General features: G+C 33.2%; 2 protein-coding genes across 3 annotated transcripts in view; both read left to right on the plus strand.

Annotated features, from left to right (window-relative positions):
- LOC106071499 (putative ammonium transporter 1) overlaps positions 1-18,742 on the plus strand; it is a 153,830-nt gene that overhangs the window by 110,692 nt on the left and 24,396 nt on the right. For both annotated transcript variants that reach the window (XM_056043297.1, XM_056043298.1), the window contains one exon: positions 5,763-5,857. In XM_056043297.1, coding sequence (XP_055899272.1) covers positions 5,763-5,857 — 95 coding nt within the window. The remainder of the gene's footprint in view (positions 1-5,762; positions 5,858-18,742) is intronic.
- Positions 1-18,742, plus strand: part of LOC129928594 (zinc finger BED domain-containing protein 4-like) — a 243,276-nt gene that overhangs the window by 30,888 nt on the left and 193,646 nt on the right. The gene's annotated exons all lie outside the window — the stretch shown is intronic.

Raw genomic sequence — 18,742 nt, forward strand, 5'->3', positions numbered from 1 at the left:
CTATATAAAAGCTATAATAATAATTACAAACAATTAAACAAAATAATAATGTTATAAGTAAAGCGAATGCGTGAATGTAAAAATGGTTTGAATAGTGCTATTAAAATAGCTAGTCGACCTAATTCCATTTTTGTTACAAAAAGATTTGCTTGCATATATATTGAGATCATAGACATAAATAAATATAGACTGGAAGTAGGAAGTTATTTTTATTTGGGGGAAGTCAAATATGTTTGATGTACTATATCTATGTGGAAAAAAATGGCGGCAATTGAGCTATAAATTCTAGGACTAACATTTCAGCCAATATATAATTATGATCTTTAGTTTTGAAAAGTACAAAACTGCCATATTCCCAGTATTTTGCCTTTGTTTCATAATCATAGACATAGGCAAATATATATAGGTTTGTGATGTGGATCTATGTTTGTTGACATGGCTTCTTTATTAATGTATGGCGGTCGTCTTATCGATTCAAATTGTTAGAATTAGTTTTTAGTCAAAAAAGTCAAAGAAAATGAGCTGAACGTGCTCTAATGTTCGTAGTACGATAGGCCAAGGGATAAATTCTAAAGGTTGAAAAAAAATTGAATATTATACACATTAACTTTCAGTTTCAGTAAGTCAGAATAACTGTGACTGTCACTAATTTAATATTGATAGATCTAAATCTAATAAATATGACTAATATTTGTAATAACTAGGTCTAATACTTTTCATACTTTTTACTACTAACTATTAAACTAGTCAGTCTATCATCTATGCATGCAGACTATAGACTAGATCTAATATAAGTATAGATTATAGATCTAGTGACAATCTAGTCCTAGACTATTTTATATACTAACTATAGACTATAGTGTCTATAGACTAGACTATACAGATTACAATTATAGTTTATAGTATAGTAGTATAGTACTAGTAGTAAGTAGTTTTTTTTTTACTATAGTATTTATATAGACTAGATCTAAATCTAGTATTTAAAACTATTTATAATTATTTTAATTATGTAAATTTAATAGATTTGGTAGGCACGATTAGAGATATAATAATACAGAAGGGGTTCTATCAATTATATAGGTTATGGCTGAAAAAAAAACAACTATAAATACTTTTAATTTTACACTGCTCATAATTGCTGTATAACTCATACAAACTTATCTTTTCCCAAATGTTTCCCATAATAATTTTTACTTTATCGTCCAGTCTATATATATATGTCTATGATTGAGATCTATAGATCTAGAGTCTAATATAGTTTATGACCTAGATGAAACTTAGATTCATTTGTTTAAATTAAGTAAAATAATCTACTTTCCCTAAACATTCATGATCTATCATTTTAAGATTGAATTTAAGGTTCAATACGCTTATTAATTATTTTACGTTAGTATATTTAGATCTAAAACGCGCGAATGTAATAGGGTTTGTTGGACTAGTCCGTTTCGTTTCTTTTAATAAAAAGTATTGGGCCGGAAGTGGCTTTTTTCCTTATATATCTTTGCATTTTTCAGTTCTCTCTTTAAATTAAACTGACATTATTATGCTGTAATTTTAAGTGTGCCTGATAGACAAAAAAATTCTGCACAAAAATACGGGTAGTTGGGATCAAACAGCAAAAAAAGGGCAGCAAAGATTACGACTACTAAGAAAACTGTCCTCGTTTAACGTTAGCGAAAAGGCCTTGGCTATGTTTTATCACGCTCACATCTGCAATATTTTAAGTTTCAATATCACTGCCTGGTATGGCAATCTGAGCATTAAAAATAAAAATAAACTGAATAGAATCCTAAATGCTGCTGGCAAAATCATTGGCAAAAAACAAACCCCATTTGGGCAGTTGTTTGAGACAAACATCTATAAAAAAGCTAACAAGATCCTCGAAATAAAGAATCCCCCTTTGTGTCAGGATTTTGTGATTTTACCATCACAAAAGAGATACAAGACACCAATAGCAAAGACAAACAGACACAAACACTCTTTTGTTCCCCTGGCAATCAAATCATTAAATAAGAACAATCTGGTATAAACTTTGTCACATGTAAATTATGAGTGAGTCTGGTGTGAATGTATACTTTGGTTTCTTATAGTTATAATGTTTTTTGTTTGGTGTAATGCACAAATTGTAAGACAAATTTCCTTACGGATAATAAAGATTATTATTATTATTATTATTAAAAAGAAAAGACCTGAAACTAGCGAGTTAAACTACACATTTACAGTACTTTATTTGATGAGTATTTTACCCAAGATCTGTGTTGTTTTTTTAGGACTAGCTTATTTCAAGTACCCGGCATTTTCCGATACACAATTTCATACACAAAATAATTGTTGAAAAAAATTGTAGTGATTTTAAACTTTAAATGATAAGTTAAAAATGTGTTACTCTAATCAATTTTAAATATTAGTTTGTTATGAATGTCACTGTCTATTTTGTGTCTGTTCTAGTTTCTTAAATTTTTCTTGAGAAAAGGGTTATTCTCCTAATGGGTAGGCCTATACCTGATTTCTCCAAGCAGCCTTTCTAAAATATTGGTCCTAAATAATGCTATGTTCATAAACGAAAAATCGCATGGCTGCATTATGATAAATGTACGTGTTAGTTCAATATATTTTATATTACTAGGTAACTAAAAATAACTGTATAAATAGACTTAAGATTCATTTTTTTTCTGTTAGACAAAGTCACATGGCAAATTTTTGTTTATATCCTTATTCTTAAAAGGAATAATAAATAGAATTATACAGTAAAAATAATCACTAAGTATTTTTTAATAGTTTTAATAGTTTTGAAAGTCTAACTGATAAGATTACAAAGAGAGTTTGTGTTTTTGCAAATGTACACAGGGTACATTATGAGTCAGTCAATCTCTTCTAATTGTTTAGAAATGAGTGTAAAAATGTAGGCTTCGATATTTGTAGACTGAATTTAAGAAGTTACAAACTTCAAACAACTAATATATTGCCTCTTCCATAAAACTTTGTATTTAAAAAATAAATTTATCCAATGCTCGAGATCCTGCTTGTATAGGCCTACTTAGGCCCTATATGAATCGATCCGGTATTAATGTATTAAGTAGCAATAACTCCGCAAAAAAAAAGTTAAATGAAAGAAGATTGAGATATACGTATATTTTTGTGACGGTACGCATCGGTACGGGGTACTGGCACCTTTATTCAATGTCGGGAAAAATTATTACTCTTCTTGTATTTCAACGTAAATTGTTAATTTATTAGTAGTTGAAAGTTAGGCAATCTATCATTGGGTACCGGCACCTATTTTTTTTTTTACAAAAAAAAATAAATCATTTTATATATGTATACTTTGTATACTGCTTACTTTCAGCCGACATGCCGTATTATTAACAACACCTATATGTGAAAGTCTCAATCATCTAGAGTCTTAGACAGTCATTATTTTAGACTAAATTTAAGTAGAGTCTAGATCTAGTAGGCCTATTACAATTTTAAAAAAAATCAGTCATTATATATCAATAGCAATTTTATTATTAGGTCTAGGCATTGAAAAGTAAATCTATTAATAAACTATAATAGATCCAATCATCTAAATCTAAGTAGGCCTACTAACTTTATACATAAGTAGAAGTATTATAATGAATATTGTATAGATCGAGATTGACTAGATAATAGATAGATCTATAGATAGATCTCTAGTTTAGTAGATTAAGTATAGATTATGGTAAATGTATTACAGTATTATTAGATCTATGTCATATGTCTATATCTAATAATCTATTAATTAATAAACTTTAGTCTTTAGTAATATCTATAGAATTTATTCTAATAAAAACTGACTATAGGCATAGCATAGCTAGACTCGGCAATTTAGTCTCAAGATAGAATCTATACTATTACTAGATCTATTCGATTTTTATATATAGATCTAGCCTAGAATTTTATTATAGATCTAAATATACTAATGGAGATATGATATGCGGTGTTAGCTAATAGAAACGAACCTGGGTTTTTCTAAACTCTAATACTTGGTATGTAGTAGTAAATCAGCACCTACCTAAATAAATCGTAACTAGAAATCAAAAATCTACATTTATCGTAGTATATATAGGTCTGTGGTTGTAAATTATATAGCCTTCGTAACTTCTTCTATAGAGAAATGACTTTTGTAATTTCTTTTACTGAAAATTGGGCTATTCGCGTCTGACACATATATAATTTTTATGTTCAGCAACAAACCCTATTGTTTATATAACATTAGGAGTTTAATTTTATGTAGCTCTAGATTTAGAATCTAAAAAATTTGAATGCCACAGTAGTCTAGTCAATACATAAAAACTTTGAGCCTATTATAGTAAAAGATTATAAACACTGTGATGTGAGCTTGTGTCGATCTAGTGTTGACCTAGATACATTAGCCGTGTTTCATTCATTTATTTTTTTTTCGTAGCTAAGTTGCTAAGAGGTCTAAATGCTCATCTTAAAGAAAAAAAAGTAAATTGAAAATAAAGACTTAAAATTAAACCGAATCGGTAGTTGTAGGCTTCAATGCTTTAAAAAAAAACACATTGGAAAGTAAATTGTATTATGTAAGTAGTTTATTAGTTTTATAATATGCCTTTATAATGACGTTCATTTCATTCGTATTACTGCGCAATATAATGGTGCGGCAAGTTACGGAAAAGTTTAAAGCTATTAACATTTAGAGCGAACGATTTTATGTAAAACATGTTTTGTAAACTCATATTTGAAGGTTAATTTTCATTAAATAATGAAATGAATTGACACTAATTTGTATGTTCATGTGTAAAATTACAAAATTATGTTTTCTTAAATGAGAATTAATTTAGATCTAGCATCTCTGCGCATGCGTGACCTCTCCGTCTTTCATCATTTAACACAGCATGTAAACATGGCCTAGATCCATAAAATACTTAAGTTTGTGTTAGGGCTACAATACATACACTACGGTCTAAGTTGGTACCCAAGGAACATTTCTGCCAAGTTTTATCAAGATCGGTGAAACGGTTTTGATTTCTATACGATAAAATACATACATACATACGCTTCACATTCTGCTTTATATATTAGATATATATATATATATATATAAGTATCCATATTGGATATAAGTGTTGACCTCATTCACTCATAGACCGACTATGGTTCATCTCATAGAGCAATTTCTTGTGTTTGTAGTTTCCTATTCTGGAGAAGCATTGTTTTTGTTAGAAATTGACTTTGGTACATACAAGGGCCACTATTCTACGCTATTATATGGTCCTTTACATGGGAGATGAGAATGTGGCTTGCGCGATGAAAATGTATTAAAGTGAGGGAGATTTGCGCTGCATCTGCCTCTCTCTGTCGCCTCTTGTTATTATATGGGTCTTTAGTTTTCGCTCCTTAAGTTCTGATAAACCATTTAATCCCATTTTTTCACATTTTGTTTCAAAAATTAGCTGACATTTACAGTTGGTCTTTCTTACACTTATTACATGGCGTATCACATTCCTAGAATCTGTGATTACCATCTGGTTAGAGGCTGCGAAAGTCGTCTATGACGATTTCTGTGGAGAGAACTTGTCGTCCAATACGCCGATCGAAGTGAGAGGACTCAAGTCTAAAAAAAGGCTTTCTTTCTAGGACGTATGCTTGGATTTTGCTCTAGCAGGGATGGAACTTTGCTTACGCCAATTTTTAACTTGCCGATGCTTAGATAATCAGCTAATGTAATTAGCAGTCTACATTTTGTGTTAATTCATTATACATTTTCATCCCTACAGTTCACTTTGGAGGTGGTACTTGGGGTGCGCTCAGTGTAGCTTTGTTTAAGTATGATACTGGCATTGTCTTTTCATGGAATAAGCATGCTGGCGCTGTAAGTGATTTTTTCATACATCCTTTAATATCTTTTACAAGAGTCTTGTGCAAGTTGAATAATACACATGTTGCTAATTATGCCCATACTGCCAAACAGTGCCAAATGTTATTAAGTGGAGGTTAATTACAAACATTTCTTTCTTTTTTTCGGGGGGGGGGTAGGAAGGGAGAGGCATATAATTTAAATCTTACACTCTAACAATTTTAGTATTTAAAAACTTTTAAATACAGAAAAACAAAAATAATTTAAATGAATATTCCTTGTTACATTTTCCCAAAAGCACAAATGTAGTCTACAAAAGGTTGTGGGGCCAGAGACTCCTTTAAGGGATTTCTGCTAGGAATGAGAGATTGGCCATTTAATCAGTGGCTAGCATCCATGGAGCGAAGATGTTCAATGAACCTGGGCCCACGACCGTTGGGCTCTATAGCCTGTGGCGTAGCAACAATGGCGCGAAGGAGTTCATTTTGCTTGGGCCCATGACTCATGACCAGTTGGGGTCCACATGAACACTTGGGGGTGATAAGAAAGTTGGAAAAAAATGCACTTTTGTAAAAAAAAAACAACAGGTTTAACAAAACGAAATCTAAACGCTCCTTCAAATTTTCCTAAACATAATACGAAACTTTACATTAACTTCGAAACATCAACCCGTGTTTTCAGATAGAGTTTATGTACCAACGGCTTGGATTGCTTGAATGTAAGGAACAGCTTTCATCAGGTTTATTGTACTATTGTTTAGCCTAATCATGCCTTTTGGTCACAATGTTACCAGATCATAGCATTCTTTTTGGTTTCCCTTAAATATTCATTGCTAGTATTACAGTTATCGATGGAGGGGAGGCAGAGAGAGTTTGGTTAAGAAAATATTAATGTGTTACAAAAAGAAAGGAGGGGCACACAATGACAATTAGATCTATAGAGATAGGCCTGATGGTCACGAATTAAACTTTTGGCAAAGCTCAAAATAATTATTTAGCATGCAAATGAAACGTCATATTTTGTAGCATTACTTGCATACTAAGGGTTATAGATGCAGTTGGTTTGTGCTATTGCAATGAATGCTAAACCTATTTGGGAATGAGGTTTATAACAATGACCTAGAACAGGCATGTCAAACACCGCGTTCGGGGGCTGCATGCGGCCCGCGACCACTTTGCATGCGGCCCGCTTGGCCAGCTCAAAAATTATCAAAATAATATTAGACTATTACACTGGAAAATAAGAGATAACAAGCTACTTGAATTGAAACAAGTATTTGTTAAGCTGAGCAACGAGAATGAGTCTGCAGTGAAAGCAAGCTACATTTTGTCAAACTTAATTGCAAGCCATAGCAAATCATTTAGTGAATGTGATTTTATGAAGGAGTGTGTCGTTAAAGCTGAGATTTTTTGCACTGCGTGAGGAAAATGTATTGTTTCTGAACATGAAAGGTGAACCTATTGAGCATTTCCAAAATGACGAATGGATTCAGGATTTTGCATTTATAATTGATCTCAATGGTCACCTGCAAGACTTGAATTTGAAACTTCAAAGTAAAGACAAAATTGGCACAACTGCGTGTGATCATGTCAAGTGCTTTCAAGCAAAATTACGACTGTGGATAAACCAAATATGAATAGAAAATCTTGTTCACTTCTCAACGTGTCAGGAACTAAAAAGATTAAATACGGCTACAACATTTGGTAGATATGTCCTACACCTGGAATCATTAGTAGATGCTTTTTAATGACCATTTTCTTGACTTCGTTTCATACGAGCAAAAATTTTTGTTGTTTGTATCTCCATTTTCATTTGCTTCTGAAAATACTGCTATGATGTGCAACTAGAGCTGATGGAAAAGCAGTCTGGATCTTTGTTGAAAGCGAAGTAGATAGAAGTGGCTGTGCCAAAATTTTACAGTTATTTACCTGTAAGGAACGTTGAATTGCTTAAATTAGCAGCCCGAATTCTTGCTGTTTGGAAACACTGATCTCTGTGAGCAGTTCTTTTCCATAATGAAAGCTACAAAAACACCTCCCCGTTCGAGATTATCTGATCAAATTTTTTCATCAGTGATGAAAGTGTCAGTGGCAAACAAGCTTCAACCAGACATTTATAAACTTGTATCCCAGAAAGAATGTCAAGCATCAGGACAAAGAAAATAATGCGTAATCATAGTAATTTATAATTACCAAATAGTAGTACAAATTTAGCTAACTAAGGGACAGGTATGCCATTAATTAATGTATTCTATTGTATTGTTTATCATCATCATCATAATCACTCCTTTGAGTTCCTCATGGAACATAGGGCCTCGACAAAAACACGCCACTCTCCACGGTCTCTTGCTAGTTTTTTTATGGTTTCCCAGCTCTTCCCGGTTTTTCTGCTTCTTCAAGTACACTGCGTCGCCATGTTCTTTTTGGTCTTCCTCTGCGTCTTGTTCCCTGGGGGTTCCATTCTAATGCCTGTTTAAGCTCTGCTGCTGATATCTTTTCTAAGGATATGACCAATCCATCTCCACTTCCTATCTATTGTTAATAATTTACATAAAACTAGTAGGCTGTTTTGCAACTGATTTTTTGGCTGCTGCCCCTCAGGTCATAGTAAGTTTTTTATGTGGCCCATACACCTTAATGAGTTTGACATGCCTGACCTAGAAGATAGCGCGATAGCTAAATTGATCATGGAATCTTGGTTCATAGTCTATAATAAATCAATCTACAATAAGATGGTGCGCAAATGCTTAATTAGGTCTATTGATTCATTAAAACTTGTTCTTTTCTGCAAAGAAATGTTTTAGTGTACTGCTGTAGACCTCGTGACGTAAACGGTGTCAATTTGTTTTTTTTTTCCTTTGATAAAACAACGAAAAAAAAACTGGCACGTGATAGCCATTGTGTGTTAAAAATTATATCGTAATTTGTATAGAAGAGATAGAGAATCACGTGGCTAAATGTTGTTTGTTTACGATCGGTGAATGTGGTCCATTAAGGTTTAAACAATAAATAAAACTCGCAAACCATAATACCTCTGCAAACTTTATTTAATTTTTTTTTCTTCCATAGTTCCATAATGAATTATTCTACTAAGTATTTGTAAGGGTTTGTACATGATTAAAGTATAAAATAAACAAGGTTACAAAGACAGTTTGTGTGGACACACAAACTCAAAATCGGCCCCCGAAGTGGTCCACCCAGGCAGGCTTCAATATTTTCAGAAAGAACATCCGAATGAAATTATATCAAAGACTAATGAGAGATAAGAATGGAGAAAGAAGGTTGACAGATCTTGTGTAGTGCCCCAACGGTCCAGCCGATCAAAGGATAGGTGCAAGTGAATGCAAAGTTAGATGTGAACCTGGCCTAACTAGTTCCCCTTTCATACCTTGTATTCTATAGGGCAGATGATGTAAATAAAGTTCATCTGTTTTTGTGGCCTACGGTTAACGAGGGTGTCATGTAGCCAGCACAACGACCAACCGCCTTTTCTTTTCCCCAACTAATGCCAGGTACCCATTAGAGCTGGGTGGACTCAGAGGCGCCCAAGGATTCCGAAACTGAAAATCCCACTCTTCACCAGGATTCGAACCCGGGACCCCCGTTTCGGAAGCCAAGCGCTTTACTGCTCAGCTACCGCGCCTCTCCTGGCCTACCTGAAGTCTTATAATTGATATAATTGTTTTGAAAAAGCTCAATCACTTATTCGAATGTTAAAGAAGAAAAAAAATTAAAACGTTCTACATTGTAAAATATATATGTTGAAGAAAATGCAGTTTACAAGATTACTATTCGTTTTAAATTAGGTCTAACTTATAATGCATACTAATTAGCTTTTTATCTTTAAAAAAAACTGCTTGCATAAGTGATTTAAAAAATTAGATTTTTCGCTTTCAGCAAAAAAAAAAAAAAAGTAGCCGTTGCATCAGAACTTTGAATGGTCTAAAATATTGTCATGTCGGATTTTCACTATCTTTTCTAGTTTACGAGATCTAAACGGGACGGACGGATAGACGGACAGACATTTCACACAAAATTAATAGCGCCTTTTCCCCTTTCGGGGGCCGCTAAAAAAGCGAAGAATTTTATGAATTGGATTGTAATAATTGAATACCTTTTTATAGTACAAGTTTTATGCCCTGCAGTATTTTACGTGGCTACGCAGTCCCAGCTGCGACCCACATAGTTTGCCACATCCAACGCAAAACATAGGCCTAACTATTATATATGCAAGCTGTCGTCTGTCCTCTGCAGTGGATTTTCTTTTGGTCCCTAAAGTGTATACCGCGGCCTTTGTAAAGAAAAATCTCGTTCTGAAGCCGCCTGCAGTCAGATGCCCTCTTCTATGTCAGTTAAAGCAAGTTGGTGCCTCTGTTACATCTGCCACCTTTCAGCTCAGAAAAAAGTCTGCTTTTCGCAAACATTCGACCCCCCATATGGGATAGTGCTTTCTCCAGCGTAACTGTCCCTCTATACTGTCCTTACCGGCGTTCGCTGGAACAACCTTTTTTGAAATGCGATCTTGCCATCGTATGTCCATGATGGAGTGAAAACATCTTTGTTAAAAGCGTTCAAGAAGTCTTAGTTGCTTTCTGTAAAGTACCCATGTTTCTGGTCAATATAGAAGGGTAACTTGGTAGACCAAGGGCGTAGCCGGGGGGGGGGTGTTAAAGAAATAAAAATAAAATACCCCTCCCCCCTCATAACCCCCTTGGCTGCGCTGGGGCAAGTGATGGTTTAATATTAAAATGTCACCTAAAATAAACAAAATCAAAGCAAAATATCAGTCACTAAATTCCTACCCCCATTTTGGGTCGGGTTTGAAAGCAACCCCCCCGTCAACGCCCATATATATATATATATATATATATATATATATATATATATATATATATATATATATATATACTATAAAGTAGAAAGTCAGGCGTACTATCCAGGCTGTCTACAAACTGCACCACACGACACAACGAATTTAAAGAACCTCACAACTCGGGGCTCCAAAAGTAACAGTAACAGTTTAATTTCAAATACATTACAATTGGTAACAACATTACACAGACCGTCCAAAAACCAAGCCTCTCTCCGGATTGACTTCACACACCGTGCTGTTTCTGACTTCGCCTCGTACTGGTCACATTGCGAGGTAACGTGAAATGTCTTGATTCTGGCACACTCGCTCTTATATAGTGTCTCTACTAACCTTCTCGAACCGGATGGAATGTTGTTTGACCACTCCAGTTGATCACTTTCGCCGTGACTTGCGTGCTGGCTGTGTATGTATGTATGTATGTATGTATGTATGTATGTATGTATGTATGTATGTATGTATGTATGTATGTATGTATGTATGTATGTATGTATGTATGTATGTATGTATGTATGTATGTATGTATGTATGTATGTATGTATGTATGTATGTATGTATGTATGTATGTATGTATGTATGTATGTATGTATGTATGTATGTATGTATGTATGTATGTATGTATGTATGTATGTATGTATGTATGTATGTATGTATGTATGTATTGTTAGACACCTTATTTATATAGGTTAGTTATTTTAGTTATTTAGCGACGCACCATAGTAGACGCATATTGAACGGGACTAGTGACGTTTGGGATATGTTGGGTTAGAGACCGGAAAATCAGTTAGCGATAGAACATTCCAGGGTAACGACGTGTTTAGTGACAGAGACTTCTACTGTGGCCCTTTTATCATAATAAATATATATTAACTTGTTCATCATCGTTGACTACATCTCTTCACCTGTTACAATCGATGTGCCAGTTCTTGTTTGTATTGTTGTGCAACTACACGTAATACACCCGGACAATTACACCCAAACGATTGCAGAGTAATTGGTTGACTTCAAGACAGCCTGAACTAGCAACATCACAGTGGCGACCCCGAACCTCGAAGCCGGACCCCTGTTGAAGCCGAACATCGAACCGGACCTCGAAGCAGAACGTTTACTCAGGTGAGGGTCGTGCACTCGAAGATATAAGATTTCATCGGAGTACGGCTGAACACAGCAGTATCGCAGAGTGACTTTGTTCTAGATCTACAAGCAGTCGTCGCCTGTTTGATCGCACGTTCAACGAGCCGTTAACTCAGGGTGACCTTCGTCAGGACCGTAATCATCGCAACGCCTGATCTTCATATGCTGAACCGACCTACAACCAGAGAAACCGTTCATTCATAACGGGTGAGAGATCGTTAGTGAACCTGTTGGACATATTTTTTCTTCGTCATAGGAGCCACATTGAGTATCAAGTTTTACCTCGTCAGTTTCGAGAAGGACAGTTTGCCCGCTGTCAGAAGTATTGTGAGTACTACAAGTTTGGTAGCTAACTAAATCGAAATCGCTCTGTCGTCTTACCCTTGGAGAGATTCTTGTGGAGCAGTTTGCTCATTGAACCGGTTGCTTGCCACGTTTATAACGGTCACTGTGTTTAACCTTTGGAAGGTTAGTGAAGTAATCTTTATCAGTACTGAACATTGATATATCTAGTATTCGTCGGTCTAGACCATATCTAGACTTGTTAGCAGTGAAGTTGTGGAAACAGCTACATCCACTTAATTTCGTTGAAAACCGTTAATCGTCTAACGGAACGTCGTCGGAGGTGACCTTGGTTTCACCTAGTCTACATTGGACAGTTGGTCTAGTGAAGCAGAGTACAACAGCAAACTTCGTCGTACTACCAGAGTAGCAGCAGAAGCAGTGAACTATTTTAGAGAACCGTTATTCGTCAGCCCAGATCAAGTCATCGTCGAGAAAGTCGTTATTCGTCAGCCCAGATCAAGTCATCGTCAAGAAAGCCGTTATTCGTCAGCCCAGATCAAGTCATCGTCAAGAAATTCGTTATTCGTCAGTCGTCCAGATCAAGTTGCCGTCAAGAGACTGTTATTTGTCAGTAGTCGTCTACACAAGTCAAGTCATCGCCAGAAGAACCGTTAACCTATTCGTCAGTAACTGTGTACACAAGGTCGTCGGAACTACACATACGCTCATCAACAGTCGTCGAAGAAACTGGAACATTTTGCTGTGGCATATCAGGACATCTGTGGCATTACGTGGGATACTGGTAGCACCGGAGAACAGAGTCAGAACTGGAAGAGAGGCAGTGGAATTTGTTGTGATCTAGCATATTCGGGAGTCCGAACAAAGGGATCTTTCTTATCAAAAGCTAAGTGCCATTTTTCTTATTAGTATATGTTTAGATTGCCCTTAGAAATAGATTTTGTCTAAATTTGGTACGTTAGCCTGAGTAAAATCAGGTGGTGCGCCTTAAAACCCGTCGGGGTAGAAGACGTAATTTAGATGAAAAGCTATATTATATATTTAGGATTGTAATTTGTTTTGTTTGTGTAAACGTCATATCCGTTGTTGCCTGGTTACTTCGTGACGTTATCATTGTGTGCCATATTGTCACATCCCAACCCATAGCGATAGTCTCATTTTAATTATTTCATTTGTTTATATTATTTTAAATTATTTATTTTTATTAATTTAATTAGATCTGTATTTTTTTTTTTTTCACTTAATGATAGAAAGTGCGGGTAGGATTCTTTTACTGTGAATCAGACTAAAATAATTTTAGTTTGAGCGGTTAAAATCAATTATGATTTTGCCATGAGAATAATGCCGAAACTGGCTATGTAGTCAAACACTGTCGTCTGGCTAAATATAGATCTGCAAATTTTGTACATCTCTTTGGTACAATTTAATTATCTAGACTCTACTTTGAAATATTATTAAGTTGAAGATGAATGAAGGTAGTACATTCTAGATATATATATCTTGTTGAAGATATATTTGACATTGTATAAACATATCTGTTTTATATGGTTAAATAGAACCATAATCTACTCTAGATCTAGACTCTAGACAGTCTTTGAATTTACTCTAAACACTTCACTGTGACTTCAGTCATACCAGATTTTAAAATTGATCATAGTTATTCATACTAGATCTAAAAGTCATAGTGCTCTTGATAACTATAGATCTAAATAGTATTATTATACATACTATAATATACTAGATTTAAATTTGTGTGTAATACTAGATCTAATATACAGATTTGAATATAACCATAATAACTCAGACTAGATTTATACATTTACTAAATCTATAGATAGAGACATACCATTTAAAATTTGTATAAAAGTGTGGAAAAACTTAAATATAAAATAAGTTTAAAGTATAGCCATAACTAATATAGGCCAAGTAAAAATATATATAAAATATAAAACACAATGGCTACATCATCATATGTGGACCTTAAGGAGGTTAAGGAAACAGCTATGCAGGATGGAAAGGCCATGGAGTTAAAAGGAAAGGACTTAGCAGCTTATGTACAGCAAGTGGTGAAGGAAGAAACGGAACGTCAAAGACAAGAGATAGAAAGACAAGAAGAACGTCAAAGACAAGAGATAGAGAGACAAGATAGGATCAGAAAGGAAGAATATGAGAAGCAAAAAGAGGACCGAGAACATGAAGCTAAAATGGAGAAGATGAGATTGGATGCAGCACAAGCCAGAGCCCAAACTGAACAAGGAAATAACACAAATAACTCAAATAATTATACCACTCAAAGAGACAACCCTAATTCGCAGACATGGCTAAAGAGAAAGATACAAAGTTTTGATGAACAGAAGGATGACATTGGTGATTTTCTGAAAAGATATGAGGCAAAAATGTCTACATTTAATATGCCTGAAGAAGAGTGGTCTGAAATACTGATAGACTTTGTTCATGGTCAAGCTCTAACAATATGCCAAAATCATGACCATCATATTGATGATAGCTATCAGGTTTTAAAAAGAGAATTATTAAATGCCTATGGTCATAATGCTACAACTTTTAGAAAGAAATACTTTGACAATATACCATCATTAGGAATAGAACCCCAAACTACCATTAATATGGAAAAGGATTTTTTCAATAAGTGGGTAAAATTAGAAAAAGTAACAAACTCTTATGAAGGATTAAAAAATTTTATTCTAGTGGACAACTTTGTAAATAAATGTGATTCTCAATTACAATCTTTTATTAGAGAAAGAAACCCAAAAACTATAGATGAAATAACAGAGATAATGAGAGTATACAAAAAATGCCTATCCAAATAAACCATTTTCTGATAGAGATAAGAGCAAAGTAGATTTAATAGGATATACCAAAGAAAATGTTGATAGAAGTAGAAATAGAAACAGATCAAATAGTGGAAATAGAAAATATAGTGAAATAACCTGTTTCAAATGTCAAGGAAAAGGTCATATAGCAGCTAACTGTAGAAGAGGGAATAGCAGGTCTGGAAGTAGAAATAGATACAATGAACAAAATAACAGTAGATATAGGAGTAGAGATAGGAATGACAGGGGAAATTATAGAAATAGGAGTTACAGTAGGGAATACAAAAATAAAGGTACAGATAGGATATATTTCATGGAAGGAAATAGGAACAATTTTGCAGTGTACCCAGGGTTTGTAGATAGAATTCCGGTGGAATTAATCAGGGATTCAGGTTGTAACACTTTGGCAGTAAAAACTAAATTTGTCAAACCTCATTGGTATAAAGGGTTTACTAAGAAAGTAGAATTAGCAGATGGCACTGTAAGGGAATTTAAAGCTATAAGGGTGTACATTGAAACTCCATTTTTCACTGGTTATTGTGATGGCATTGCAATACCAGAAATGAGATATGATATGTTAGTAGGAAACATAAAAGGAGTTAAAGAATGTTCAAGAAAAGAATTAGAAGACTGGCAAAACAAATACAAAAACATAAGACAAAATCATGGAAACATAGAAACACAAAATATAACAAGTATGGTAATAACAAGATCAATGGATAAACAAGATGAGAAACAGGAAAATACAATAAATGTAATAAGTAAGGATGAAGAAAAAGAAACCAGTAATGTAATACAAATAGAAAATACAGATGTTAAGGAAAGTGAGATAGAAAATGAAACACAAAATAGTCTGGAAACACAAATATCTCAAAGTGAAAAAGAAACAACACCCACATTTGCATTAGAACAAATGAATGACAATATTATTGGGAAAATTTATTCAAGAATATCAGATAAAAACAATAATAATCCAATGGAGAAATTTTGTATAGAGAATAAAATATTGTTTAGACAAACAAGTAATGATAACAAGAAAATAAAACAACTTGTCTTACCACAGAAATATTGGAAAGATGTTTTAATCATGACACATGATAATAATTTAGCAGCACATAGGGGAGTAAAGAAATGTTATAGGAACTTGTCAAAACAAGTATTTTGGCCCAAAATGAAAGCAACAATCAACAAATACATAAACTCATGTGACATATGTCAAAAGAGATCTAACAAAAGCCTAGTGAATAAAGCACCTATTCAAGAAATGGATGAACCTACGGCACCATTTCAGAAAGTATCTATTGATTTAATAGGTCCTTTAATTCAAACTGAAAATAATAACAAATACATTCTAACAGTAATAGACATGTTTAGTAGATACCCAGAGGCAATCCCATTATCAAATACAAGTGCAGAAAATATCATTAATGCCATAACTCAAAAAGTAATTACAAGACATGGTATACCTAAAATTATATTGAGTGATCAGAGATCTCAGTTCAAGTCAGAACAATTTAAGAAATGGACTAAACAATACAATATACAACACATATACTCTTCAGAGAGTAACGGTTTATGTGAACGATATGGTGGATCATTAAAAAGATCACTAACAAAGATAATTCAGAATAATCAGAACAAGTGGGATCATTACATTAACTATGTACTATTTGCTCATAGAAACAACATCCATGAAGCAACACAATTCTCACCATATGAAATAATACATGGAAGAAAACCCAGAGATGAATTAGATGTTTTTAAAGAAAATCTAATAGATAATGAGAATAAATTAAATAATGACAGTGAAACAACAATCACAACAGAATTAAAAGAAATATGGACTCAAGCATATAACAACAATAAGAAGTATAAACAAAGTGCTCATGAGAATCTAAATAAGAAAAGACAATTGAAAACACTAGAAGTAGGAAACAATGTATTAATATTGATAAATGACCTGAAAAATAAAATTGGTAAACAATGGAAAGGTCCATTTAAAGTGATAAAACAAATTAGTGATGTGAATTATCAAATTGAAATAAATGGGAAAATTAAAACATATCACATAAATAATTTGAAACTGTATCATGATAGAGAAGATGAGTTAATACAAAACATTCAGGAGGAAATAGAAAATACATTTTCAGAAAGAGAAGAATGCTTGATGATAATAACAAATGAAAATCATAATGAAAATGATATTAAGGAAATACCTGTAATAGAAACAAAAGAGAATCAAACTTGGCAAAAGATTAATCTTAATAATTTAACTAAGGAAAAGTCAAAAGATATAACTAAAATAATACAGGAATACAAAGAAATTTTTTCCAGCATACCAGGAAAAACTAATATTATTAAACATGACATTAAAGTAACAGACACAAAACCTATCAAGCTTAAGCCATATAGAATACCGCTACATTTACAAGACAAAGTAAAGAAAGAAATAGACAATTTACTAGAATCAGGTATAATTGAACCATCAACATCTCCTTATGCTTCACCAATTGTGATAGCCAAAAAGAAGAATGGAGATATAAGGTTATGTATTGATTATAGGAAACTTAACAACATCACAGAATTTGACCCATATCCAATGCCAAATATAGAGGATATTTTACATAAATTAAATGGAGCAAAATTTTTTACTAAATTAGATTTAACTAAAGGTTATTGGCAAATACCTTTAACAGAAAATGCAAAACCTTACACAGCATTTGTAACACCATATGGTATTTTTCAATGGAATTATATGAGTTTTGGATTAGTAAATGCACCTGCCACATTTAATAGAATGATGAACATGATAATTGGAAACAAAGAAAATGTTATTTGCTATTTGGATGACATATGTATTTTTAATAATAGTTGGGAGGAACATTTGGTAGATGTAAAAGAAGTATTCAAAATAATAAAAGAAAGTGGACTTACAATTCAAGCAGAAAAAGTAGAAATAGGATTGGAGGAAATAATTTTCTTAGGACATAAAGTAAATAACAACATGATTAGCCCTATTGAAGATAACATAAAGAAAGTACTTAATATTGAAATACCTACAACAAAAAGACAAATTAAAAGCATATTAGGAATAGTAAATTATTACAGAAAGTTTATAAAAAACTTAGCAGAAATAGTGAATCCACTAAATGACTTACTTAAAAAAGGAAAACCTCAAAAAGTAGTTTGTAATGAGGAATGTGTGAAAGCTATTGACAGAATTAAAGATGTTTTTAGTCATGAACTAATATTAAGACTACCTGATAAAGACAAAATATTTTATGTCACAACTGATGCATCTGGTAATGCTATTGGTGGTTGTTTAATGCAGAACTATGATAACTTACATCCTATATTATATGTAAGCAGAAAATTGTCAGAGGCAGAGAAAAAATATAGTGTCATTGAAAGAGAAGCCTTAGCTGTAATATGGGTAATTACTAAGCTAGAGAGCTATTTAATAGGAAGGAAATTCATATTATTAACTGATCATAAACCTATTCAGTATATACAGCAAAAGAGCATGAAAAACAGTCGTGTTTATAGATGGTTCTTAGCACTACAGGAGTATAAATTTGAAGTGAAAGCTATTAGTGGAGCTGTGAATATTGTAGCTGATTTATTGTCTAGAATGACATTGAAGTGAAACAGTTTTGTAAATAAACTATGATTATATTGATTATGTAATATATATTAATATATTGACACCATTTATATGTTATGAAAAGGGAGATAAGTAAAGTTGATGTTAAGCATTTAAAAG

The sequence above is a fragment of the Biomphalaria glabrata genome, chromosome 10 (genome assembly GCF_947242115.1).
Source record: "Biomphalaria glabrata chromosome 10, xgBioGlab47.1, whole genome shotgun sequence".
NCBI classification, from domain to species: Eukaryota; Metazoa; Mollusca; class Gastropoda; family Planorbidae; genus Biomphalaria; species Biomphalaria glabrata.